Genomic DNA, 11,937 nt, shown 5'->3' with positions numbered 1-11,937 from the left:
TAACATATTATAGGTTCCCAAGTAAAATATAAAGAGAACCAAGTGGGAAGTTATCAAGATCAAATTGTATGTGTTTATGATGGTGCACATGATTTTTAATATATGGCTTGAAATGTGATTTATAATCTCATAAATCTATAAAGTTTTTAAATATAGCAAATTTCCAAATATATTTTGGACATTATGAATCAAATATCTCAATTGCATGAAAATAACAACATAAAGCTATTTATCTCATTTAGATGATGGGCATGGTTTTTATTATAGTCACAAAATGACTAATAATGTCCATGATAAAGGGGGTATAAATATGTGATATTATAATTAAATTAATGATTGGCTAGTTGTTGTCCTTAAATATGACTATGTTCTAAAAATATGAAACACCCCTTTGTGTATATGGTTTGTTGAAAAAAGAAGCCATATCACTTGAGCATTTATACACAATGAGTTTTAAGGTCTTATATCGACTATGAAAATAAGCTATGAAAAAATAGAAAATATGTTTGTCTTATTTCACTTACGGATTTGGGGTCTCTTTATAACAACTTACTTGGTGGAAAATAAATAAATAAGCAAAATGTGAAGCCATCCTGATAAGTGATAACAATAAATTGATAATTGTACAAAGGGTATCCTTAATGACATTCTTTTGCGAAAGAATGAGTAATCGAATATGGTGAGAGTTCACTATTGTAACTTCAAGAAACAAATGAATATAAAGTTTATTATGCGGTATATATTATTAACATGGAAGAATGAGAAATATACTCTTAATAGTCTCATAACATAAATGTGTTAGAATGTTATAATTACGGGAACACTCTCGGTGGAATCTACCTATGTGAGTGGAAGTGTGATCGCTTTAGGAGCTCAAAGGCTTAGCTCTAACAACACTCGTGAAAAGAGGTTATAGGCACGTGACTATAATAGTGTCCCTAGATATTGTGTATTGAATGGTGTCGAAATCATTTTGTGAGATATGTTTGGCTAATTAAATGGAATAGTTGGTTCAAAGATTAGTTTATGCAATTTCAATTAATTTTAACTTGTTTTGAGTGAGTGAAGGTTCAATTGTAAGATTCATTCATTCATGCAATTTATTTCAAAGATATCAAAATTTAGAATATCTTTAAATTGGGAGGGAGAGATTGTTGGAATATTTTTGAATATATATAATATTTCAATAGTTGCAAGTGAAAAGTTATAAGTAACCAATAGTTATATTACTTGAATATTAACCAAGAGTTGCAATGAGTTGTGTCTCTTATAACTAAGAGTTATGTTATTTGATTATGATTATTTAAGTAATATGCAATGAATAATTGTGTTTATTACTGAAAAATGTGACCATCCGTTTGAATAGTTATGTTTTTATGAAAATATATGATAACTATAAATAGGAATGAAATTTCAGTTTCATGGTACACCAAAAAACTTAAAAAATATTTCTTTATTCTCTTCCATCTTCTAATGTTCAAATATCATTCTATAATCATAATTTTTTTATAGAATTTGATACACTTACTATACTCTACTTAATGCTCAGCGAACTGTTTTGTCAGTGCAAGACATCGAAAGTCATTAGGCTTCATTTTATCCTTAAGGTTCATTTGCAAGTAACTCTTTTGCACACTAAAGTTTATGTAAGGGCGAATAGAACCTTAAAGATAATAGTGTGGTTACAAGCCTTGAAGCCTTTAATTAACTTTTCATAAGTTCATTTTCATCCCATGCACCAACAAGTATGGCAGTGGATTGATAATGCAACACTAGCATTTAAGATGCTAAAGCTAGCTTTGTTTATAGCACTTGTGTTAGTGTTACCAAGCTTTGAGAATCATTTTGCAATGGGGTAGAAGTTGTTCTTACTAAAAAAGGATTGCCCTTAGTTTATTTAGTAAGGCTTTGGCCCCCAAGCCCCAAGCCTTATTCGTTTATGGTCGAGAAATGATAGTTGTTCAGTTGGCAACATAGAAATGGAGCCTTTATTTGGTAAGTGGACACATGAAAAAATTAGGACTTATCACAAGACTTTGTAATTTTTATCCAACATTTAGGCCGCTACTCTGTATTAGTTATGAGTGACTAAAATACTAGAATATGATTTTGAAATAATTTATAAGAAAGAAGTTAGTAATATAATAGCTTAGGTGCTTTCAGGGAATCCTAATTTTAGCAATCCACAACGTCTTCAAATGTTTACAATGACCATCAATCTAATGGCTAAAATTAGTGCATCTTAGCATAAGGATTTTATGCTTCAAAAATTAATAGTTGAGCTTGAAGAGAATGTTGCATTGCATCCTATATATTATGGGATGGCAAGCAGTTGGAGAGAAAAGGTAAGATTGTGGTAGGTAATGAACTTGCACTTCAGAAAGAAATCTTGGAATATTTCCATAATAATCTGATGGAGGCATTCAAGTGCTCAAGTGACTGCCGGTAAATTAGTTGGTGTATTATATTAAAGAAGGTTGTAGAAGGTTGTGAGCTACTAAGTAAGAGAATGTATGGAGTGTTAAAGGTGAAAGACTGATAATACAACTAAAGTAGGTTTACTACAACTCTGACATATTCCAACAAGGGCTTGGGTTGAGATTAGTATGGTTTTTTAGAGGGTATTCTTAATTCTAAAGGCAAAGACACATTTATTATGGTAGCGGTAAGCTAAGTATGTTAATTTTGAAGATGTATCTTACCCTTTCTTTGGTTTGGTTGTTGCACTGGAATCTTTTACCCATTTTTTAAGGTTACATTATATGCTTGATAACATTGCCACAAACAAAGATAGAGTTTTTATAAGTTCCTTCTAAAAGTAACTTTTCAAAAGGCTGGGAACTTGCAGAACCTTCAATAGCATATCATCCATAAACAAGTGGTCAAATAAAGGTAGTTAAGCATTGTTTGGAGGGATATCTATGTTGCATGATTTGTGAAAACCCCTGTGATTGGAGTTATTGGTTGGCTCTAGTTAAATGATGTTACAACACTTCCTACCATCCATATGTTCACACTACTCCTTACCAGGGTCTTTATGGCTAAGCAGCACTCATCTATTTACCTTATATGGTAGGATAGTTAGTTGTGGGTTTAGTAGAAAGAAGCATGCAACAGAGGGAAGTTGCTAACTAGACTTGATATTCCACTTGCAAAGAACTTAAGAAAATGAAAGTAACGGTTGATAAGAAGAGAATTGAGAGAGAGTTTGAGGCGGAAAATCCGATTCATTTGAAATTATAGCCATATAAGCAAAATTCAGTGAAACATGAATCTTCCAGAAGCTAATAGCTAAGTATTATGAACAATTCTATATCGCACCTAAGGTAGGACGGGTGACCTATAAATTGTTGCTACCAATTAGGTGAAAAGTAAATCTTACTTTCGACATGTTGCACTTTAAGAAACAAGTGGGCAAAGCACTGATACAAGCAAGCTTATATGTTGTGGGGGCAAATGGGACAATGGTGAAGGAACTTGACAAGATTTTGAATAAGAGAATTGTCAAACGAGGTAATAGTGCGATCACACAAATGTTGGTGCAATGGACTAACACGTTTCTTGAAGATGCTATATAAGAAACTTTGCATGAGCCTGAACAAAAATTTCCTCGAGTTCATCCTTGAGATGAATGGAGTATTTGTTACAAGTGTATTATTCAATTCTATGATTTTAATACTCATTACCTTAAATTGTTGTAACAATGTTGTATAACTAGCCTATTATTTTATATGGTGTAAAGAATATTATATGAACTGTCATGTTACGTTTTATTGGAGTATTATTTTTTCCACATGTTTTAGTCATTAATTAACTATATGTTACTCGCAATTGGTAATTGTTAGCCACTAACATGACTTATTTGTGGCAAAGAAAAGGAAAACTTTTCGCTTATTTTGAATAGGTTTTTTTTCTAAAAAATTTACTCATATTTTTAATTGCATATTAAAATTTGTCATAATTACTCTTTATCTTGTATCTAGCTATTTCAAGACATATATTAAATAATTGTTTTTTTTCTAATCAAACGTAGCATTAACGTATAAGGGTGGATATTGTAACTAATCAAAGTTGCTATAAGTGTTAAGAGTTTCCTTTGTAATACAGTAGACATTTCCAAATGAAATAGAGAGAAAACTAGATGGTAAGCTATCCAGATTTTTCTCCCTATTTGGTGTTTTTCGTGTTCTTCTTTTCTCTAAAATTATAATCTTGGAAATTACTTGCATCATTTCCTCCTCCCAAAAGCCTATAAATTATGGCAACACCACCTAGGATAAGATATCATAAGACGTAATTTATAAAAGAAAAAGACGGGTAGAGAAAAATCAAGTAACCAAGCTTTAAGCAAAATGATGGCAGCTGAGCTAACCTCGTAGACGTTGGACGATAAAAGCCGCCCACATTCTCAGTTACACTTTAAGACAACAAACACAGATAAGGTAAGCAGCCCATGTTAAATACGTACCAAGGCGGCACAAAATGTTAAATCCCTTTCATATGAGTCGGCGGGTTTTCCCGTCACAATGAAACCCCATGTTTTTCTGCCCGCCAAATGTTTTATTTGCCATCACAAAACAAAATAGAAAAGCATCGTAGGCTGCTGTGGCCCTGATATTTCCTTATCTGGTCCAACACAGAGCCCTTTGCTCTTCATATGAATAAACAAAGCCCATTTCCTGGAAAAAGGCCACTCTTGTAATCTAGTGTTCGTAAGGGCTGCAATGCATTTAATAAGATTGACATGATATTCTATAAACAACCTGTTCGGCGTCAAACCCGCGTCTTAGTTGACTTCTTTTAAATTCTCCAATGTTCCACAAACATGATAATGATGATGTTGTTGTTTTATTTTTTATTTTTTTTAACAATGGGTTCTGTCTGTCTATCTGGATATTTGCAGAAAGCCTTCACCGCCATACCATTTTGTCTATTGTTTTTTTTTTCTTTTTCTTTTTGCTCCTTTGATATTAAGCAAAATGTCATTCTCACAAAACCAACATAATTCCAACACCTTTGCATGTAAGGAAAAGAAAAAAAAAAAAAAAAGCTGAAAGCTTTGTCGCTTCATTCTCTTTTAAGTTTCTATTTTTATTTTTAATCCGCAAATCTTAACCTTTTAAGAAAAATTCAAAGATCATTGACTCCTTCGTGGAAGAAAGGAACAAGTAAAGAGAACTAATTTAAAATTCTAGCAAAATCACATGACAGTTGGTAAGTGGTATTTCTAGAACTGTATATAAAAAACCCCTCGTAACACTCACTTAAATGACTGCTTTAGCCAAATATTTACGGGCTATGGCGGATGGAAATGGTTCAACTTCAAGCATTGTTGAGAATTTTGGAGCTTTCTTCAATGGCTGGCTGGTCCGTCAGGAAAGATTCCTTGAACAACTGGTTCAAGCACTGAGATCCCAAGATGAAGAGGAAATTGAGCGGCGTGGGGATTTGATTCAAGAAGTGCTGTCCCACTACGACCAGTACTCAGCAGAGAAATTCAAGGCAGCGAGGGAACAAGTGCTCCTCTTCTACTCTCCCCCATGGTTAACATCTTTCGAGAAAGCTCAACTCTGGGTTGGTGGGTTCAAGCCATTCATACTGTTCAAAATACTGACCAACTCAGTAACAGAGTTGACCCCAGAACAGGAACAAGCCATCGAGCGAGTTAAATGCGAGACAAGAAAGGAAGAACGAGAGTTGACGCAGGCATCGGCTGCGATTCAAGAGAGCTTGGCAGCCCTTCCGCTGTTGAACCTAGTTAGGTGCTGTGGGAGAGCGGTTGATGGCGAGGAATTGGAACTTGAGTCGGCAATGAGGAAGCTGAAGGAGGATATGCTAAGGGCACTGGAGAGCGCCGATAAACTACGAGGATCGACTGTTAGGAAGTTGCTTCAGACACTGAGTCCAGTCCAGACAGTGAAGTTCCTAGCTGCCTCGGCCGAGTTTCAGCTTGCTGTAAGGAAATGGGGTTTGCAGAAAGACCAAGGGAGAGCAGCAACGTGATTGGGATGATAATAAAAGGCTGGGAATGTCCTGGAATTTTTTTTTTCAATCATTTTTCAGTATAGTATTTCGTGCTATAGCAGAAATCGAGTCTGCCATCAATTACTTTTGTCAGTAGTACTTTTGTCAGTAATCGAAGTGATAAATGTTTAGTTGAATAAGTGTGATCAATTCTGGGATTTGCAAGTTTTGATCACTTTGTAATTTGATATTTGATGACAAATATTTCTGCTTGTCTCAATTCATATCAACTTAGCCAACAATTTATTACAAACTTTCATAAAGGGAAACTGAAGCAAATGGTATGTTTCGAGAAGCTCTAGGCCCATGTCCTCCACAGTGATTCTAATGGGCTCGAAAGAAGGGTAAAAGGAGCTATGGCCTATCTGCTAGTTGGTGGGTTAATCTCAGCTACGCTCGGATCAAATTAATTCAGCCCAAATATTTTGGGTTTCAAGATTTAAGCCCGGATGGATCTCCCAATCTTATTTATTCTTTTTCTTCAAGAGTTTAAATCAATCAAAACTTAAATAAATTATACAGATTGAAAATTAAAATATATATGAACATGATCCCACATAGTAAAACCTAAATTTTACAATAATTTATACATATGATAAAACTCCAATCTTTACTAACGCAGTTAAAATTTCAGTGTCAAGCTTGATCCTTGTTAATATTTAGGAAGAAGAAAAACTCACAGAAGATAATTTCAAAAGTGATCATAATTATACGAGTAGGTAGTTCTGAAGCACCCAAAAGTTCATAGATTTCTGCTTACTTGTAGGAGGGATCATGGTCCCAATTCTGAAATTAGAATAATGGATCAGAGAGATTCATGATCTTAGAATTGAATTTAAGATCAATATATTAAGGTTTGATAGAGTCTAAACATCCATATGAGATTTTAAAATTTTCAAATATAAACAACTAAATCAGTATTACGGATTAATAGAGTCAAAAATCACTTTTAAAAATATTTTTAAGATAATGAAAGTCATTTCTATTTTCTGAAATCAATCGAAAAATTTTATAATTTTAAAAAATATAACATAATTTGAAACTATACTTTTATAATACTCAAGGTTTTATCACACTAGAATGCATCTTCATAAATTCCAACTTAAAATATCATACAACTTGACATAATCTGAATTTTGATTAAATAGCATTTCAACTTTAACATAATTCCTTGAGGAAAAAAATTAACATATTTCTTATTTATATGTTTATATAAAATCATAGACGCTTTTCACCTTGATAAGCAATATTAAATACACTCAACAATTTTAATAAATTTAAAATTAATGTTATTTTTAACTAAATAAAATATAATTACATAGAAATAATTAAATTTTGAAATTAAAAAGTTCCATGATAATTTGGTTTATTTGAAATTATTTTATATAAAAAAATACTTTGTTTTACTTGATTAATTTGTAGTTTCCAGGTCATTTTCGAAAACATGTTGAAAGATTGAATGTTGACGAAACAATAGTGGACTATAAGAAAATAAATGGAATCGTTAAGCCTAGATAGTGACAATTAATATTACTACACATTTATTGTAACAAGTTGTACCTTTACACCATTTTCTTGGTCAAATCTAACATAATCGATGTACAAATTTCTTCATCATGTATTCTAATAAAATGGATCTAACCCATAGATAATGATGTTTTAAGAGATAAAGATCACTAAAATTAAAGGGTGAATAATGGTGGATTAATAATAATTCATAAATGACTATATCAACTAAACTTCAACCTTCAAAATTATCATGATTAATATTTCATTTTTGTGAGGCATGCAACTAGATTTTGAGATATAATTACTATCTGCATAGTTATATTTTTTTCGATGCGGAATTCTAGGATATACTGGATAGGGTCCTCATTCTGTTAAATAGAAGTTATAAACGGGCCACAGTTCAGATTAATAATTCAAATGTGACTAAAGCCTTGATTGTAGAATATTCCAATGTCACAGTACTTAGACGAGCTCAAAAGATTATGCATTCTGAAGGACAGTGGCAGGTTAGATATGTGCCCAAAGAGAGAAATCTAATTGTTGACCATTTGCCTAAACTCTATCTAGCCTGGAAGTCAAGCTTACAAATTTTCAATGTGCCACCTAATGAAGTGTTGGGAGTTTTTTAACAAGATAAAGCTTTTGTGATACTTTTAAACAATTGATTTGATATAATTATTTTATTTTCTACCAAAAAATATATTTCATTTTTATCTTCATTTGGACATTAATGACTTTTTAATTTGATTTTCTCTAAAATAATTATAATTTATAAAAAAAAAATGAACGGTTGAAACTTACTTTATAAATGGGCATAGCAACAACAATGAAGTTGTTTTCTAAAGCACTAGAAAGATTAAAGCAGCTTTAAATAAATGCTAAAGAAAGGGGGAGAAATATAAAAGATAGGCCAAAGTAAAAAGTGAAAGTTGGGAAAGGTTCTTATCCAGAAAATACAAAGAAAAAGGAAGTCGGGAAAGTGGAGGGATGAATGGGGTGGTCAAAGTTGTAAAAATCAAGTGGGTTGGTGAGTAGGAAAAATAATTTGATAAACAAATAAGATCTAAGCAACAAGTGATGGGTTATAAGTTTATGACACAACATGCACTTCAATTATTGTCTATATTTTATAATTTTATACACACATCAATAATAAATGGACCCATGAATCATTTCACAATCAATAAGGCTTTAGCCAGGTCGACTCCACCTATTTCTTTTGTTTTCTTCTTCCATTATAAATCTTGTTTTAGATTAAATATGTGCTTTCAGTGAATTTAGTCCTTTTTTTTATTATAATTATTTTTACTTTTTCAATTTGTATTTTTACTTTATAATATTTTTTTTAGTTAATTTTGTCAAAAAAATTTGATATGTTTTTTTTTAAACATTAATTTTATTATTGGTTTTTATCATATCTGTTCTTTTTTATACGATACTTAAAACTATTCATAGTCTCTCTCCCACCCTTAAATGAGATGATAATGTGATTCAGTACATTCGAACTCATATCCTCCTACACTGGCAACCAAGGGCGAAGCCAGGGGGCTGGCATGGGCCCCGGCCCCCCTAAAATGTAAAATTATATTTTAGGCCCTTAAATTTTTTTAAAAATTTTAGATTAGTAAAGGTAAAATTACACTTTGACCCCTTAAAATTATAAAAATACGATTTAATCATTTACAAATTATAAAGATATAAACTATAAAAAATTAAAATTTCATCCGGCTCCTCTAAAAAAATTTTCTAACTTCGCCCCTGTTGACAAAAATATTGATACCAATCGAGTTAAGACTCAATCGACATATTTTTTTTAAACATGTAATAGACTAGTATATGCACTTAGAATTTTTTGTACTACTCCATAAAATTTTTTTTACACATCTAAAGAAATTAAAAAGAGGTGAGAAAAAAGTGTGCATTATTATTAATATTAGACCAGATCAGTTGATTGAATTAAAAATTAGTAGTTCAACATGTTCAATTGATACTATAAAATTGGGAAAAAAATTACATTTTTTAAACTGAATTTAATATGGTTTAAATATTTGATTTGATTTTTATAATTTATAAAATAAACATTTATATTTCTATCTATATTCTTTTATTTTTATGATTAAAAAAAATATTTTATATGATTGAATCGATTGAACTAAAAATTAAAATCACTACCTAATTTTTACAACATTGAGAGAAGATATATGTTTAACAACATAAAAAAATTAAATAACGATATGTGCCACATCATTACATTTTTAAAAAAACAAATAAGTTCAAATTATTTGAAAAAATTATCATGAAAAATTGATCTCATGAATAAAAATACATATTTTAAAAATAAAGAGTAAATAATAATAATAATAATAATAATAGTAAAGAAAACACATAGCACAAAAACCTTTCATACCATTTAATCAATTTTTTTATATATTTAAATATTTTTTAATGTACTCATATTATTTGATATCAAATATCATATTTTATATATATATATATATATATATATATTCAATTATTATTATTATTATTTTAAAATTTGATCATAAAGGCATATGAAAAAGTGATGGGAGTGGATTATGATTCCGATCTAAGAGATGGGGGACAGGTGAAAGTGTGGAAAAGGAATCCAAAATTTGGATCTACACCTCTCACTTTGAGTTGTGATCATTGTTGATGTGTGTTTGTATATGCTGCATTTTCAGAATGATCATCTTGGATTTTTGTGCTTTTTCCTTATTTAATTCCAACTCTTAATCAAAGGCAATCCAAAAGTAGAAAAAAGAAGGTTTGATCTTCTAAGCTTTGTTGCTATGTTTTGAGCTTGATTAAACACAAGAATCTATTCTAATTTCTTCAATTACCATCTTTGTAACTGTTCATTCCATTTGTCAATTAAATATTAGTAGGTTGGATTTTTCCTTTCTTTTTTGTTCATATAGAGATTGAATGATTGTCTGCATCATTTAACAGTCCCAGTTTTCAAGTGAGAATTTTTCTTTTTTCTTTTTAATTTTGGTATCCAAAAGCCAGAAAATATTTAATTAAATATGGAGAAGAGCCGACTTAGATTCTATTTTGGGAGAAAATTTATATCTGTATGATTATTTTGAACTTAAAATATATCAATTTTTTTATCACTCAATTCAACAAATATTGATAATTATTTTTTTTTGTTAAATAATGATGTGGAAGGTTAATTTAACTGATTAATTATTAATTTAGTCCCTAAATTATAACTAAAATGTTATTTTGATTTTTTTAAATATTTTTTAATAATAATTCTAAAAATTAAAACTAAATATAAAATATTTAAAATATTAAAATTATGTTAAAATATTTTTATAAATAAAAAATATAAATAAAAATTTTCCAAAATTTCAAAATGTATATGTAAAAAAATTCTAAAATATTTTTAAAAAATATTAAAAAAAGTCATCAAACTTTTGATTCGAAACTCAAAAACCACCGTCTTTTACAAGATTTTCTTCTTTATTTTACAAAACCCAGAAAAATCAAAACAATTTCTCATGTTTGATTGAAGCCAAAAAAAAAATTAATAACTTGATTGAAGCAAAAAATAAAAGATCGACTAATGATTACTCACTTCCAAATTTTTCATATTTTCAACTAAAAGATGCATAAAATATTATTTAACATTTACTTTTTTCTACTTTAGTGAATACTCATTTTCGCAACTCTTAAATTTTTATATTTCTTAATGGTGTGTAATCATCATTATAAAATTTTGATTACTCATTTTCACATCCTCTTAGCTATTACAAATTTTCACATTTGAAGATCTTATTGTTTAATACTCTAAGAAGGTTTAATCTTTAAGCCATTACAAACATTCCACGTCATTATTTAACAGATGAACTAATTTGTACGTTTTAAAATATATAATGATTAATTAGCTTATTTTTTCTCTAGAGAGGCTGAAATGCAAATTATCCCTAGCTACAGAGGCTTCCCTAATACTTTTTACCTCCATTTTGAACGTGTTTAATATGATTAAAAAATGAGAGAAAAAATAAAAAAATTATCGTTATTTTTTTATTTTAATGTATAAGAATAAATAATTTCAAATTAGAATAATAAGAAATGAAAAAAAAAAAGACAAAATTGTAAGTAGAGTTAATAAATTTTAATGTCTCCCATTTCTTTTAATATTTCATCATGCTCTTAACTTTTTAATATTCTTTCAAAATTTTCATCCTTTTACCGAACATACCGATAGAAAGAAAAATTGCGCACATCTCTTTATCTTCCTAATTTTCTATTCTTTCATCAAGTAAAACATAAAAATAGCCGACAATGAAATTAAAACATATATTCCAAGATAAGACAGAAAAAGAAGCAGAAGGAATAAACAAGGTGCATAATTTAATAAAAAAATGGTAATTT

At 29.8% G+C, this 11,937-nt stretch overlaps 1 protein-coding gene across 1 annotated transcript; it reads left to right on the top strand.

Annotated features, from left to right (window-relative positions):
• The first annotated feature begins 5,298 nt into the window (after positions 1 to 5,298).
• Positions 5,299 to 6,003, top strand: LOC107960681 (protein ZW2). Its single transcript, XM_016896983.2, has one exon. It carries the CDS (start codon positions 5,299 to 5,301, stop codon positions 6,001 to 6,003), a length of 705 nt encoding a protein of 234 aa, XP_016752472.1.
• The last annotated feature ends 5,934 nt before the right edge of the window (positions 6,004 to 11,937 follow it).

The sequence above is a fragment of the Gossypium hirsutum genome, chromosome A05 (genome assembly GCF_007990345.1).
Source record: "Gossypium hirsutum isolate 1008001.06 chromosome A05, Gossypium_hirsutum_v2.1, whole genome shotgun sequence".
Taxonomy (NCBI): Eukaryota; Viridiplantae; Streptophyta; class Magnoliopsida; order Malvales; family Malvaceae; genus Gossypium; species Gossypium hirsutum.
This window is presented reverse-complemented; position numbering and strand designations above follow the sequence as displayed.

Excerpts from the sequence above, each read along its gene's own strand:
- LOC107960681 (XM_016896983.2), top strand. The coding sequence starts at position 5,299 with ATGGCGGATGGAAATGGTTCAACTTCAAGCATTGTTGAGAATTTTGGA.